This window comes from Magallana gigas, chromosome 7 (genome assembly GCF_963853765.1).
Source record: "Magallana gigas chromosome 7, xbMagGiga1.1, whole genome shotgun sequence".
NCBI lineage: Eukaryota > Metazoa > Mollusca > Bivalvia > Ostreida > Ostreidae > Magallana > Magallana gigas.
Window position 1 is genome coordinate 22,887,647 of NC_088859.1, and position 17,531 is coordinate 22,905,177.

General features: G+C 33.2%; 1 protein-coding gene across 3 annotated transcripts in view; it reads right to left on the minus strand.

Annotated features, from left to right (window-relative positions):
* LOC117684838 (uncharacterized) overlaps positions 1-17,531 on the minus strand; it is a 76,326-nt gene that overhangs the window by 51,635 nt on the left and 7,160 nt on the right. For all 3 annotated transcript variants that reach the window (XR_004598571.2, XR_010707347.1, XM_066065134.1), the window contains one exon: positions 9,912-10,123. Coding sequence is in view for 1 of the 3 variants with exons in the window: in XM_066065134.1 (XP_065921206.1) it covers positions 9,912-10,123 (212 nt within the window). In the remaining 2 variants the exon portion in view is untranslated. The remainder of the gene's footprint in view (positions 1-9,911; positions 10,124-17,531) is intronic.

The following is a 17,531-nucleotide window of genomic DNA, read 5'->3' on the forward strand; positions in this document are numbered from 1 at the left end:
CAACCTTTGGCTCAGATTCAACATCCATGCCTGTCAGGTGCATCTGTATCATAAGACACACCATCCATTCAAGTTTGGTGAAGTTAGGACCTGTAATAACTAAGATATATTTTTTAGCATCCTTGATAATGGAGATCAAGCTCTGCATCTGAAGCTTCCTCTGTGATTCATTCATATTACAATTTAATCAACTATGCAAGTTTGAAATAGTACTATTATCTATTAAACATGTGACCTGTTCCAAAAAACTTAACCATATCCAGCATCTGAAATCTATGGCTCAGACTCAGCATTCAAGCCTGTCAGGTGCATCAGTATCATAAGACACACCATCCATGGAAGTCTGGTGAAGTTAGGACAAGTAATAACTAAGATATAATCATCAGAGGTCACCTGTTTCAAAAACTTTCACCAGCTCTAAAAACCTAAACCTCCTCCAGCATCCGAAACCTATTGCTCAGATTCAGCATTCAAGCCTGTCTGGTGCATCAGTATCATAAGACGCACCATCCATGGAAGTCTGGTGAAGTTAGGACAAGTAGTAACTAAGATATAATCATCAGAGGGCACCTGCAACAAAAACTTTAACCAGCTCTAAAAACCTTAACCTCCTCCAGCATCCGAAACCCATAGCTCAGATTCAGCATTCAAGCCTGTCTGGTGCATCAGACAACTCGGCAAGCCTCGCGAATATATACACCATTTTAACTCGTTGGATAAAGCAAATATAAAATCACACAATATAGATATCCTCTATTTATTATCCAATCAAATTAGTTCATAATGAAGTGGAGCTCTTCTGTTTCGGGTACACTACCTTAAATGGATAGCATTTTTGAATATTTGACTATATTTGCATCAAAAAGATTCTCTCTAAAAACCTTAACCTCCTTCAGCATCCAAAACCTATAGCTCAGATTCAGCACTCAAGCCTGTCTGGTGCATCAGTATCATAAGACACACCATCAATGCAAGTTTGGTGAGGTACGGACCAGCACTAACTTAGACATTGCTATCAAAGGGCACCTGCAACAAAAACTTTAACCTGCTCCAAAAACCTTAACCTCCTCCAGCATCTGAAACCTATAGCTAAGATTCAGCACTCAAGCCTGTCTGGTGCATCAGTATCATAAGACACACCATTCATGCAAGTTTGGTGAAGTACGGACCTGCATTAACTTAGATATTGCTATCAAAGGGCACCTGCAACAAAAACTTTAACCTGGTCCAACCACCTTAACCTCCTCCAGCATCTGAAATTTAGGACTCACATTCAGCATCCAAGTCTTTCAAGTCCATAAGTAGGTCCAGATGCATCATCCATGCAAGTTTGGTGAAGATAGGACAAGTAATAGCTTAGATACAGGACCTGCAACAAAAACTTTAACCAGGTCCGGACGCCGACGCCGACACCAACGCCGACGCCGAGGGTATAGCATAAGCTCCCCCTGACTTCGTCTCGGTGAGCTAAAAAAACCTAAATTAAATGTGTATTTAAAAAAAGATTTAAACATGTGTTTTAAAAAATGCAAGCCTTCAGTGAATGCAAATACATTGTATCACCCAGGGTTGACCTCAACTTCAAAACAAACATCAGTTGCAGACAAAGGTGTTCATTAATATTCATATGACAGATAGAGATAAGCCTCTAAATTTTCTGCAGCAGGCAAGATAATTATTCCCAGGGGATTAATTGTTCTGCTTTCTCATCCTTTTCTTCTAAATTTACAATAAGATTTTTTTTTCAGAATGACAGAATGGGGTTATTATCTGATTACCTGTTAAAATTAACAGCATTAAGGCAGAAATCAAAGGCCTGAAGGGCCTAAGAGTCGACTTGCTGTGAACATGTCAATATTTTGATGTATTTGTTTTTATTACATTGTTAGTAATACATAAAAAATTCTGTCTTTTGTAAATAAATTAAACATAGGTGAACAAAGATTACAGGGCTCATTGTGGCAGACATCATCTTTATGAGTCCATCTTTATCATATTAAATTATATGATTATAATATTTAGATATCCTTTTTATTCAAAAAATTACCTTTCACGATTCACGATTTTTTTTTATCTTTGATATGTTGTAGCCAGTGATAATAAGAAACTTCTATACTTGATTCATGATTATTTCAAATTCTACGTGTTGAAAGATGAAAGGGTCAATAAATGTCTGATTCCTGAATCATCAACGCGTCTCAGTACTTTCAGTACTTTGATTCAACACATTGTCAATGATAGACTGGCAATGCCTGCCAGACTGGCAATGCATAATATCGTATGATAGAGACAAAGGACCAGTATATTGCAATGACTAAGAAATAAGAGCTATTTGCATTATATCGCACATTATCAATGCACGCTAGTGCTCAAAATCCACTCCAAGAGACCCAATGACAGAAAGGGTCTTCTCGCTTCGCGAGCTGGGTTTTTCTAAAAATAGATTTTATGCTTAATATGGAACAAGGTTTTTCCCGTGTAAGTTGTCGAATTCATGGGTGGCGATTGAACAAAAACTACTTTGATTTGTTTTATTTTTTAAACATCAAGAAAAACTTTAAATATATATGTGTAAAAAAAGATAACATTGTTTAACCATTTCAAATTGACAATCATGCAAACAAAAGAGGTTAATGCATGCACTATTTTCATTAGCGCATGAATAATGTAGTGCAAAATATTAGTAGAAACGGCTATGATAACAAGGACTCGCTAGCTTTGTGAGCCGACTCAAAAAATAAAATAAATAATTAAAAAATAAAATAGTGAAAAAGGATATCTTAATATATATCTTGATTTTAGAATTCAATAAAATTATCATAAATCATTGTGTACGGTATTTTAACCAAAATAAAGTATGAATATTATATTTTAAATCCTTATTTCAAAGAATGTACACAATACTACATATCAATCAAAATTGACCTTAACTTCAAAACAAAGTTAATTTGCAGACACGGGCAGTGCAGTAATTAATCTCAATGTGACAGATAAAGATAAAGCTTAGGATTTTCTTCCTGTGGAAGGTAAATTAATCCCAAAGGACAAATATTGCACAGCCTTCCAAGTATACAATGGTAACATTCTCAGCAGTTATCTCTCTTTGCCCATTCATTCTTATGCATAGTGAAGGAATCTACCCCACCACCCCAGCTCCAAACCAGAAGACATAGAGAACCAAACTTAGCATCAAAATATGTATTTCTGCCTACTGAGCTACCATACCAAATTTGAACTTGATTGGGCAACCATAAAAAAAGGTATTAGAAAAAAACAGAAAATTTGTGGACGGAAGAGTGACAGACGGACAGACAGACGGACAGACAGAGTGATTACTATAGGGCACCGGCAAATCCTTGCGGGGCCCTAATAAGTTTGACTTAATTACACACAATATGTTATTTTAAGTAAAGAAATGATGAAAAAAGAGGTGTGAAATAGGTTGTATACATATGCATTGTAATCATAGATGTTCTTAGAATGAATACTGTGGAATCATTAAATTTCGTGGGGGCCAATTTTTGTGGATTGCTTAATGTTTACAGGTTTGTGGGGATGTAATTTCGTGTATTCTTATCTATTTACAAAAGGAAATGTGGTTTTATTACCCTAATTTATCAATTCGTGGAGGATGTTATTTCATGGATAAGAGGTACCCACAAATTCCACGAAAATTGAGCCACCACGAAATCTAATGATTCCACAGTACTTACACAAATAAAATACCCACTAAAAATCATACCGGTAATTATAACACTTGGGATTTCAGGAGTAAAACCATGTGATATTACAGATGTTTACTATCTAAGCTGAGAGATTAATTTCTTTTCATTTTTTATTTCAAGACAATATGCACAAGATAAAAAATTGGTTTGTTTTCACTTACTAGTATCCTACCAACCCTAATTTTAACCACCAACTCTAAACTTTTTTGAAGGATTTTCAAGTGAAGATTGTTAATTTTCTAAAAATTGTATCGCTTCTCTCATTATACATTGATGTGACTTCGATGTTTTGTTTTAAAATGGCTGTACATTTCTCATGTGTTTGTCTGTTTGAAGTTGAAACAGATATAATAAAGGCATCATTCTAGGTTGAAAACTGTTGAATGAGTTTTTTCCTTGTGTGGCTGGTTATATAAATAGATTTTCTCTGTAAATTCCTTTGTAAAAATTCAAATCGCCATCACGGCCCTGCCCTACCACTAGGACTGTGATTTTGCAAACATGAATTTACACTACCCCATACATTCCAACTATCTAGATTTTTGCAAGATTCTCCCGATTTCACGTCGTCAAAAATACAAATCCCGATATCCTGATCGGGATTGCCAAAATACCCCGAAATCCCGATTCTAAAAAAATCTAACCCGTTTTACGACAATAAGTCCCGATTTCCATTTAAAATTTTAAATCCTGCGCTGCTTGTCTACGCTAACCAATCAAAAATCGGGATTATGACCGCCATTGCTGTTTACCTGTATCACGTGTGTATATCGGGATGTGTGAATTGGTGTAATTACCTGTAGGCCACCTGTGTCTGGCTGTTTGCAAACCTAATGAGGAGCATGTTTTGATAGTAATTGATCGGGAAGTATCAGGATGCAAAATGCCACACTTTTTACACAAACTTCGACAAGTATGGGGGTTATACCACCAACGAAAATGAAACTTTTATCCCGATATCTCAGCAAGTGGGAGACAGATTCCCGATTTTCGGGATGGCTATCGGGATCGTAATTGGATGACAACCATGTATATTGCCATGCAATAGGTATGTTTAACTTATATATAGTACAATTGAATATATTTATTGACTATATGAAAGGAGGTCTTAAATTGACAGGGTACATTCTATTGTGTACACATGACACTATAGACTATACGACAGATTGACAGCCAATACATTATCTACAAGTAATACTTTATGAGTAACATTTTTTTTAGGGATTTCAGGGTAGACCATGGTGGAAAGAATGATGTTACAAAGCACATGAAAACAGCCATCCACCAAGCCAGCATCAAATCCCAGAAATCAACACCTGCTGCTACCAACTTCTTTGTGAAATCAAAATTGGAGCAAGATGAAGGTAACTAAATTTCCTTTCATTAAATTATTTAAGTTAATATATAATATCTTTTTAAAAAATTAAGTCAGGAAACAATAATTACTTTCTTTCACTTTATATAGCAACTTGACCCATACATGCTTTTTCATATTCAGTTTTAATAATTATTCATTTTATTTTGTAGATGTCATGAGAGCAGAGGTCCTGTTTGCCATACTATTTAATGTTTGTTGAGATTTTAAAGATTGATTTAATATATGAAAATAAAGTTATGTACTTTATTCTTGATTTCATTTGAAAGAGGAGATTCATTGATAAACTATGTAGGATAAATTATAAATAGATAAAGAAACAGATGAATTTCTAAGAGTTCAATTGTTTATGCAAAACATTAACACGACAATACGCTGCAAAATTTCCTTCTATGAAAAAGTTGTCACGCGTAAAATCCCCCATGGAGATTTTCAAAAGTTAGCATGTACCGTAATCCGGTGAATATAATACGCACTTTTTTCCCAGCATTTTTTACCTTCAGAAAGGGGTGCGTATTATACATCCCTATAGGATTTGGGCATATTTTTTCTTAGCTGAAGCACGGGGTATCATACTACCGTATTGCCTATGCTGTTCACAGACAGAACCGATACCCCGCTATACATCGTAATATTCCTTCATTATCACATATATATTACTATGTAACCCCTTTAGGAAAACATTGTTATAGCATGTAATTAAAGAAAATGTACACTTTAAGTCTGTTAATAAATAAACTGTTTCAAAATGGCCTTTAAAATTTAATTTGAACTGCCTATTCTTTATCTCCGTGTACGCCGCTATTACAGCTGTTATTAATAGAATGCGGACTTGGATGGCCACGTGCTATTTGACGCTGATCTTTGAAAACAGCTTACACATCATTCGGCTCATTTTTAACCATTTTCATTTAATGCTAATTAATTTATTGCAAATAATTATGAATATAAATGATTCTATAACCTATTCCGTTAATTGAAGCCATTGAAACAGTTGTGGTTCCCCACCGCTAACGCTTGACACCTTGGGTATCTCAGACACCCCCTTAGGCTATGTGTACTATACACTACACAACTATTTGTGCATATATTTTAGTATGTTCCAGGCCTCTAATTGATCGCTTTGATCGGAGTCATTTAAGAATTTAATTTACATGTAGGTCCGTTCTCCCCATACCTGTACATCGTCCGTTTTTCACTTCACAGGGATTGTAATGACTAAACAATTATATCACGCTTGTTAAAAGTAGTTGATTTTATTTACGGTAGAATATTTAATACTATGTCTATTAAAAACATTGATTATGAAATAAAGATATTACCACGATGTATTAGTTACAATAAATCCGTATCTAAGAAAATATTGTGTTTTTCTTATTTCCGGTAGCGTATTCCCGCGATGAAGTTGAGCGTGCATACAAAGTAAAACTGCTTTGTTGATACTCAGGATTACCGTTTGGTCAATTTTTTTGATGCGTATTATACATCCCAACAAGCTTTTTTTCACCATTTTCAGGCCCAAAGTGGGGGGTGCGTATTTTACACTACTGCGTATTATATTCACCGGATTACGGTATGCTACCCGAGGATGCCTCTACACAAGTTTAAGCTTTTCTGGCCAAATAGTCTTTAAAAAGAAGATTTTTAAAGATTTTCTCTACATATCTATGTAAAAATTCATCCCACATTGTGGCCTCACCCTACCCCTGGACTATTATTTAAACAAACTTGAATCTATACGATCTGGGAATGCTTCCACTCAAATTTGGGCTTTCCTGGCCTAGTAGTTTTGAAAAGAAGATTTTTAAAGATTTTTAATATATATAAAAATTTATCCCCAATTGTGGCCCCGCCCTACCCCCAGGAACCATGATTTGAACAAACTTGAATCTACATTATTTGAGGATAGTTACACGCCAATTTGAGCTTTAATGGCCTAATAGTTTTTGAGAAGAAGATTTTTAAAGATTTTCTCTATATATTCCTATGTAAAACTTGATCCCCCTCTTGTGGCCCCTCCCTACCCCTGGGGACCATGATTTGAACAAACTTGAATCTACACTACCTGAGGATGCCTCCACACAAGTTTATTCTTTTTAGGCCGAACAGTTTTTGAGAAGATTTTTGAAAAATACCAACAAATTTTCAATAATTCTCAATTATCTCCCCTTTAAAGAGGGTGTGGCCCTTCATTTGAACAAATTTGAATCCCCTTCACCTAGTGGTGCTTTGTGCCAAATTTGGTTGGAATCTGCCCAGCTGTTCTTGAGAAGAAGATGAAAATGTGAAACGTTTACAATGACAATGACGAGGCCAACGACGACAGACAACAGACAAATTGTGATCAGAAAAGCTCAGCTGAGCCAAAGGATAAGATAAAAAGATAACCAGACTTCTAGGCCCAATTAAACAGAGCAGAAAGACAGCATCAACACATAGTTTGGCTTACATACTTTTCAGACATTAGTATCATTGAAATTGTGTGAAAAATGCTAATAATACGATTACATAGGTCAAAAAACAAAATCCGAATTTTCTGTGACCTAGAAAAAGTTGTAGTTGACATTTTGAGTAGTCTCACTTTATATTGAATGTGAGCTTTTACATTGTTAAACGATGAAAATTGCAAGAATATTTCATATCCAAGGATATAATACAAAGTAATATATATGTTTGTCTAGTCATTTTTACTTTGTTGTTAGAAATAGTCAAAAAACTTCAGGTGATATGACGAGATCTACATTAACGTCGACCATTCTATTTCGTATGCCTTCTGGCATTCTCAAGTTGACATTGAATTTCTATTCTTAGTTTATCATGACAGAGCCTACTTCACAGCCGAGTGATTTTCTAAAGAAAATTCACCTGGCTATTGTCTAGTTCCATATAAAAGCCCCTGTGCCTTTCGAATGCGTTCTCTTTTTATTCTTAGGCGACAGAGCTTGTAAGTGGTCGTTCGACTCGAAAGACCATTATTATTTGATGCCACGCACATGGTGTGATGTTTTCATGATTTGTACCCAATGCGGGTTGTTGAAATTCAAGACTACTTTTGCATTAAAAGTAAATTTACTCACGTCATACATTCGTTTTTTCCAGATTTATACTACATTAGACTTCTTTATCCGAATTGAAACTTTTTTTAACATAATGTTGGATGAGGAACCTTCGACTTCGAAGGGTCGTTCTTTACACACTGATGACATTATGCAATTTTATTTGCCTCCGAAGATGAGGGCAGTTTTTAGGGGTTCGAAATAGATCAAAATAACAACAACTTGGCTGATTATTAGACCAAGCATCTCAAAAAATGTCAACTTTATCCCAATGCTTAAATAATATTAAAGATAAAGAAGAGAATGGCTCTGTGTTTATCAAAATATTTTAGTAAGTCTGTTTAACATGCATTTTATTAATGCTCAGTGGTAGTTTTTTGTTTAAGTGTATAAGCCTAGGAAGGGACCATTGGAATAAAAGTTTGATATCTTCCGGTTCCTTGCGGTGGTAAAAGTTTTCGAGACAAAGCCAAAGTTTTTTGGTTTGGTTAAGTCCACGAGTTGCATTTAACAATGATGACATATGTGTGGCTCCTTCTGCGCTCGCCCCAACAGTCACACCGTAAAACATATTATTTACAATTTCTAGTGTCATAGTGGATCTCGGATATTCTTTCGATTGTCCATTTATAAATGCATATTCATGGAGAAGAGTTGTTTTATTACACTCAGCCGTAAAAGTATCAAGATTTGAAGTTGACGACAAGCAAAAAGTCAGTATCTTAATTAAAATCATAACAAATCACAAACGGAGAATAAAGACACTAACGCTACAAATTATAAAATATAATTAACCATAAATAAAATCCATATTAAGAATTATATAAATGTTGAAAGAATTTAAAAAAGAGTAATTTTAATGGACTTGTAAACTGCTCGGGATCGAGATCCTTTGAATAATTTAGTCTCCCCCAACTTGATGTTTTGTGTGAAATAATTAATATTTACTTAAATCCAAATATTTTTAAAATATATTTCGACTAAAATACAACTTTTTTTTCATATAGAATGCAAAAATAGGTTCTAAATACTTTAAATATGAAAAAATCCCCAGAGTTCTCTAGAGTTCTCTAAAGTTCTCTAGAGTTCTCTGTTTAGTAGTACCCATATGAAAGTGCAAAGATGGCGGAAAACCTCGTAAAGTTGTCAAAACTGTTAGGAAGCTAAATATGGAGTGTGGAAAACTTTTGGAGTACTTGTTTATAAAAAAATTAGTGTACACGAGACTAAAGAAATTTGTAAATTGTGCAACGCTCATTATGAATATAACAAAATAACTTTGGACTTGCGGTAATACATCGGCAGATTGAATAAATTTTAAACTTTTATTCATGTTTTCATACAATTGCAATGTATCGTGATATGTATCGTATCGCATCTCATGTATCGTGATATGTACCGAATCGGCTCAGTACAGTATTGTCCCAGCCCTACTATTTGGTATAGTGGAATTTTTTTTACTTTGACGCTGTTTGAATTTTGTTTACTTTTGAAGTTGTGCTATTTATAATAACATTGGCAATTTGCCTGCCTACAGCCAGGAGAGCCCGGCTAAAAATGCAACCAGTTTTCCCAACTGAACTTGGACTGCAGTTTCAGTTATTTCAGAAAACCTATTTCTCTTTGGTGTAATAAGTGACTGATCCAATAATTCTTGAGAAGCTAAATGCATAAAAATGTAAACCTCTCAATATCAATTAGACTATCAAATCAAATTAGTGGCTATAGTGTAAACTTAAATAGGGTGTTACATACCTTTTTCTGCAGAAACAGACTTTTTGATTCCTTCTTTTTCATTCAAATGTCTGTTATTTGATTCTGTTATTTCACAAGATGATATTCCAGATTCCTTTCCAGTTATATCCACTAAATTGTTTTGTTTGCCTTCCACAACATCAGACTGACTGTTTTCCACTCCATAAACAATATCAGCAGTTGAGTAAGGTAGACAGTGAGCAGTAGAAGAACTGAATAAATACAGAACTGACTTTTATTTGTCAAACATGTGAAGCCTTTTCTTATATGGCAATCATTTTAGTGGTAGACATTTTTTTATAACTATAAATATTCATGGGCATATATAGTTGAATACTCATAATCCTTTAGTTAATAAAATGAAATGTTGTGGCAAATTGCCACAAACTGATTAGTTTTCCAGAAAACTTTAAGAATTGTTTGCTGCCAGTCTTAATTGCCAGTCTTAGCAAACTCTCATGGTAAACCTCTCAAATTTTGGCAGGGGTCAACCAGAAACTCATGCAATTATGTTTGCAGATTTTTGCCAGTATAAGTGGCATTTTTTTTGGGAAACCTCAGATGAGGTGTAGCTTGATCCTCTTCCCATTATTTTTTACACACCCGTATCAATGAACCAAAAGTGTCTTTCACTAAAAACAGATACAGGTTACCTGCAATATAATTACTGATTTTATTGTGGTGTCTTTGACCACTTAATTGTCATAAGTTTAGGAAACCTGCATCAAGAAATTAATAGAGTAAAACTCAGTTATAGCAAATTCCTTGGGGATTTTAGATTTACTTTGCTATATCCGTTATTTGTTATGATTGTATAAAGAATTCTTCATAATATTAGCATAGCAGATTTGTGATATACATATGTATTCCCTTAAAAAATAACTACTATTTGCAATTATTTAGACATTAAAAAAATTACATTTTTAAAAACCTTAAAATAATGGGATTGAGTAGGTGTAAAATGTCCCCCTTATCCAAGAATCTCTGATGTGCAGGATAAGGGCCATTCTATAAGCAAGCCTGACGGCTTCGATAGCTGTCAGTGTATTTTTATTTTATCACAACAGAGACTATATAGGTATATACTTCACAGCCGTGGGATTGTCTAAAGAAAATTCACCTGGCTATTGTCCTATATGATATAAAAGGTCCAATACCTTTTAAACTCGTTCTCTTTTTACAGCTTAGCATCATTTTTGACATTTATTTAGAGATGATTAAGGTTCGGGGAAACAAGACTATTGATGCATTTTCATCTATATTGATATACAGGTATCTCGGTTACTCGAACTTCAGGGGACCATGATTAAACTTTGAGAGATAAAGAGTTCAAGAGATCAAAAGTTTTTTAAAAAATCCGGATAATTCTTGTTCAGGGCATTTTGGTTCTAAAACAATAGTAGCCAGAAGTTAATATTGATTTACTGGAATAAGCATGCTCAACTTAATGGTAGGGCTTTCTGGGAATACTGTACTACCATAGATAAACTGTGCCATGTGAATTTCGTTTTATCATCTAAATATGATCTGAAGTAACTTTAGCTAATAAGGTTTTATAAGGCCAAGCTATTTTGAAAATTGATAAATAGCTAGCTTTAACTCAACTACCTTCAACCTCGGAAAACAATTTCGAATATGTTTTTCAAGCTTGCCAGAAAGGCCCAAGAAGATACGATTGCTACAAAACTGCAGTACCAATGTAAATCTACCCATCTTGAAATTTTTTATTTCGAAATTGAAATTAAAGTAAATACAAAATAATTAAAGCACAGTAAATGAGCTACGCCATCGCCCATATGAAGCTCACTCTTATAGATTCACAATTCTATAAATATAGACTTCCACCCTACTCCAACACAATTTCAGTGCACAGCATTCGGTTAAACCAATGATTTAGAAATCTCCTTTTGTGTTTTATGATGGCTACAGTGCTAGCTCACCAATCTTTTAAAAGATAAGATTATAATATGGAAGGATATTTATTAGTTTAACATGGTTTCATTTGTAGTTTTTGCTCCTTTACTTCAATTCAAACAATACAGAACTTAATCGTGTGTGCATGTATGTATTAAGGTGTTTTTTTTTACTTTACAAAAAACTTTTATAAGCATTTTACTTTTTTCTTAATCACAGAGTATTTTACATAAAGAGTGTTTTAATTTACCATTAATTTCACAAGTGATGAAACTAATAGACCAGTTACAAATTACCTATCTACCCTTTGAAGGAAGCAAGCGGTAGTACGTGTCACTAACATGGTCAACCAATTAACACTACCATATGCCAGCCATAGGCGTTCAATCAATTTTCAAGGTAAGGTCCACACTAAGCTATGATCATATGCTTGATCAGTCATGTGTGTACAGACACCACTTTGTGTTATCAAGAGTGAAAAAAAAATGAAATATGTATAATGGAACCAGATTTTACTTCGAGAGATCAAGTACTTCAAGAGATTGGAGTTAGAGAGATCAAGAGTAAATCTGGTTAATTGAGAAAACAAGAGGCCCAATGGGCCACATCGCTCACCTGAGCAACACTGGTCGGTCAAGGGATATTGTGCCATGTGGCTCCTCGGTAGATTAACCAAAAATGAATATCCGAATTTTACACTTAGTTTAGCATATACTTAATCTTTGACATATTTACCTTTATGGAATACCATTTTACCCGAAAATAAGATTATCACTAATGCAATATAAATAACAAAATTTTCAGTTGGTGTTCACGGTTAACTTCCAGTTCCCTTTATTTTAGACCCCCCCCCCCATTACTTTATAAAAAGATTTAAATACATGAGAGCATAAAGGTTCATTTTCTCCCTCCACTACTTACTAGTTATTGTATTTTATTTTTAAAAATCCTATGTGAAAGAAGAAAAGTGAACCTCAATGCACCAGAATGAATGCGCTCAATTCCTCAAATTAAAAACATTGAAAAATTTAATTGGCCTATTAAATAGACCTAGTATTAAATATTCTACCGTAATTAAATCAACAACTTTTAACAAGCGTGAAATAATTGTTTACCGGTAGTCATTAAAATCCCTGTGAAGTGAAAAATGGACAATGTACAGCTATGGAGATAACGGACACTGATTATGATACAGATCTGATTGATATTGACTTTAATGATATTATAGATAATACTTATGTAAAGAAATTAAATGACCATACTTCTAAACTAATCTACTAAACTAAAAATATATCAGAAAGTGAAATTCATGACGTTTTAAAAAACATGAAAAATAATAAGTCTCCTGGAAGCGATGGCTTTACTGCTGAGTTTTTCAAATTTTTTTGGAATGACTTAAAGTGTTTTGTTTTACAAGCAATAAACTGTATATTCACCTAAAAACAATTACCTATTACCCAAAGACTTGGTATAATATCTTGTTTACCAAAAGGGGATAAACCTTGGCAGTTTCTAAAAAATTGGAGGCCAATTACATTATTAAATGTTTTATAAGCCAATTATATCCGGCTGTTTAAGTCGTAGATTAAAACCTATACTTGATTTAATCATCTCTGATACACAGTCGGGATTCATGAAAGGTATATATAGATATATTGGTGAAAACACAAGATTTGTTTATGACATAATGGCATACAAGGAATCAGAACACATACCTGGTTTATTAGTTTTAATCGACTTTGAGAAAGCTTTTGATTCAATTTCCTGGTCCTTTATATACAAGGTTTTAAATTACTTTGGTTTTGGGAAAAACTAAATAGACTGGATTAAGATTTTAAACACAAATTTTAAAGCATCTGTTTTACAATGCGGACATCTATCAGACCAAATCAATATAGGAGGAGGTTCTAGACAGGGTGATCCTATTACCCCATATTTATTTCTGCTCAGCGCAGAAATTTTATCCATTCTTATAAAACAAAACAATAATTTCGAGGCATTTTTGTTAATGATTAAGAACATAAAATTTCACAATATGCGGATGATACTTTGCTAACTCTTGATGGCTCACAAAGTTCTTTATTTGCTGCTCTTGATAACTTTGATTTTTTTTCTCTAAATTTTCTGGCTTAAAGGTAAACTGTTCAAAAACTAAAATTATTTGGATTGGCTCAAAAAAATTCTCAAGACAGGTCTTCCATCATACTAGATGGTAACTAGACTGGGGTTCAACAATGTTTGTTTTGCTTGGAATTCATTTTTCAGTAAATTTAGAAAACCTTACTGAATTAAATTATAATATTGTTCTACCAAAAATTAAATCACTGATACAACAATGAAATAGATGAACACTCATGCCAATTGGCCGAGTGACAACTGTTAAAACTCTTATTTTGCCAAAACTTAATCATTTATTTATTTCTCTTCCCTCACCAAAATGTGAAAAAATAACTTTACTATGTAAAGATTTATTTGAATTTATATGGAAATCAAAATGTGATAAAGTACAAAGAGTTGTTGTATCTCAAGATTACTTATCTTGGGGCTTAAAAATGGTTAATGTAGACTTTTTCATCGAGTTATTAAAATGCTCTTGGATTAAGAAATTAACAAAATTAAGAAGCCATGGTTGGATATATTCTTTTAAACAATTAATGGTTGAGACATTGTAAATGAAATATTTAATTTTGGTGATGCATTTATCTCAGATATTTTGATACCTAAAAATAATGATTTTTGGAATGAAGTTTTTACCTCATGGCAATATGTCATGAAGAATACTTAAAATGAAATGTATGCGAAAAAAATTATTCTAATGTTCCAGTATGGTTAAATTCTAATATAATAACAACAGTGTTTTCTACAAAAAATAGTATCAAAATGGTGTTAAAAATGTTGTATGACGGTATTTTTTTTTTTTTTTATCAAAAAACATATTTCAGCAAAAGTTCAATATTTCAAGAATATGTATAATGCATTACAATAGTATTATTACTGCTATTTCCAGTTTTTTAAAATGTATGTCTTTGAACAAAAATGTTGTGGAATGTAGATGTGGTCCATATCTACCTTTTTATTTTGAAAATTTTTTATTAAATGAGAAATGTACAAAAGTGATTTATAATTGTATAAACAAAACAATTTTGTTGCCACTTCAGTATACAAATGGAATGATGAGCTGTCTCAACATGGACTTGCTAATATATATATATATGTATACAAGATGTGTTTAAAATTTGTTTTAAAATAACAATGGATTCCTCATTACAATGGTTACAGTACAGAATCCTTCATAGGATTCTCTCTGTGTGTTACTACCTTATAAAAAATCAAAATTAAAACCGACGACTGTTGTAGATTTTGTGGCACTGAAATAGAAACTATACTGCATATGTTTGTTATGTGTGAAAAAATATTACCTCTGTGGAGAAATTTTAGCTTTCATATATACACAACAACCTCTAATAGAGTTAGTTTTAATGTTAACAATATTATTTTAGGTGAGACACCATTAAATGTAAATAACAAGGTAATAAATTTTATCATATTATGTTGCAAACAGTATATTTCTTCATGCTTGTTGCGAAGTTGAATTCCTAATTTGTGTGGCCTTCTATGTCATTTAAGATTTAAATATTACATTGAAAGGTGTGTAGCAAAACACAATTCAAAACTGGCAATTTTTTATAACCAGTGGTCACTCTGAAAAAATATTTTTGAACAAAACTAGTAGTGTAATATTTTATACCAGGTACATTTTTTTAGTATCAAGAGCAGTAATCAATTAAGTTTTTTTTTTATATCTTCTATTTACCTGTGTAAATTTAAAAGCATATTACTTTACTGATGTGAATGTGTGTACATGTATGAATGGGCAGTGAAAGGGGAAAAAAATCATTGTAAAACCTGTATCTATCTTAAAATTGTTTATGAAAATACAATGAATAAATGTTAATTAAAAAAAAACACATGCACTTAATCATTCTATAGTTTAATTTTTAGTTAACTGCTACTAAGTTATCTTTAGTATAATTTTCTAAAATAAACATGTTACTTTGATTAGGATTACAAACTATGGACTTTAAGACAGAAGATTGAAATTCTTTATTCTTTGTACAATCACATATTAAAATTTCTGGAGATAATTGTAAGCACAGGAATAAAATATTTTAAGTTAATACTAGTAAAAGGGTTGTGGCCATATGCCTCAGCTTATTCCCCCCCAAGTTCTTTTTTTTTAACTTTACATTCACCAATTCAATTCGGTTACTGATTTTTCTGATAAATCATTCTTTTATCATATTTTTGAAAATTTTTCTCCCATGCAAAAAAATTATCTCTATCCAGGTGCTGACAAATACATTTTTAAGCACTTGCCCTCGGGCTAGTGGCTAGGCAAAATTTACTTGCCCTACCTCAATATCTACTAGCCCGACCAAATTCTTTATTGTGATTAAAAATAAACAATACACATACTGTATGATGTTTTTGCCCTTTACTTTAATTTTTTCCACTTTTAATACTCTCCATAATACAAAGTTTTGATTCAAAATCTCTTCCTCTTGGTTTTTTCAAGAATGTGTTAAAAAATCAACACATTACATATAGATATTTAGTTGGATTTGTTGTAAAAGTAAAAAAACAAACATTTTATTAACAGTTTTGGGTGTCTTCATAAATTCTTTTACCTTAGGTGAATGTCCAAGATAATAGGTGACATGCGAACACGTGTTGACAACCGAAGGTGTTAAAACTAAAGATGAAATGAATCTTCAGTGAGTTGTTTAATTCAAACTAATTATATATAAACATATTATTTAGGCCTTGTATTTTAATTTTAAAAAGTTCTAGGCTATGATTATGATTTGCGAGTGATAACAGGCACACATTTATATTTAACATCAGTTATGACGGCGTGCACATGAATCTATTTTTAACATCAGTTATGGCGGCGTACATATGCATGGAGACGGTGAACACAGCTCAAAGAAGTTTATCATAGAATAAACAGCTCAGATTGATGTTAAATTGCCATTTTATCATAGTATTTATCTATTAACAGATTATAAGTTTTAAAAGTCACTTGCCCTCGGGCAACTCCCTACCAAATTTATACTTGTCCGATCGGAAAAATTGCTTGCCCCGGGTGTCGGGCAATCAGATTTGTCAGCCCCTGCTATCCAAGAACAGTACCGATCAGACCCAACCTAACACCAGAGTAAACCCCAGCTAAACCCCAGGTTTACTTTTGGGGTTTACTTGAGGTTTATTTTGGGTTTACTTTTTGAAAATTTGCATGGGTCCACTTGGAGTTTACTTTGGGTTTATGCGGTGTTTACTTTGGGTATACTAGGAAATTGCTTTTGTGGTCAACTGTATGCACTGAAGTGTGAAGCAAACCCATCTTTTATTTTTCTGTCCTACTGCCTGTAATTCCTGCCCCTTGTAATTATTCTGAATATACAGTTAGCGTCTGCTTTTAGGGGTATACCTCTGACCGGGTTTACTCTCTGTGTCCGTGACTCTGGGTTTACTTCGGGTTTACTCTGGGTCCACCCCTCTAGTAAACCAGGAGTAAACCCAGGGTTTAGTTGGGGTTTACTTTCTGTTAGGTTGGGTCTGATCGGTACTGTATCTATTATACAAAGGACCCAGTTGTATTGCCATGGAAGCTGAATTATAGAGACAAATTAAAGTGGTAATCTC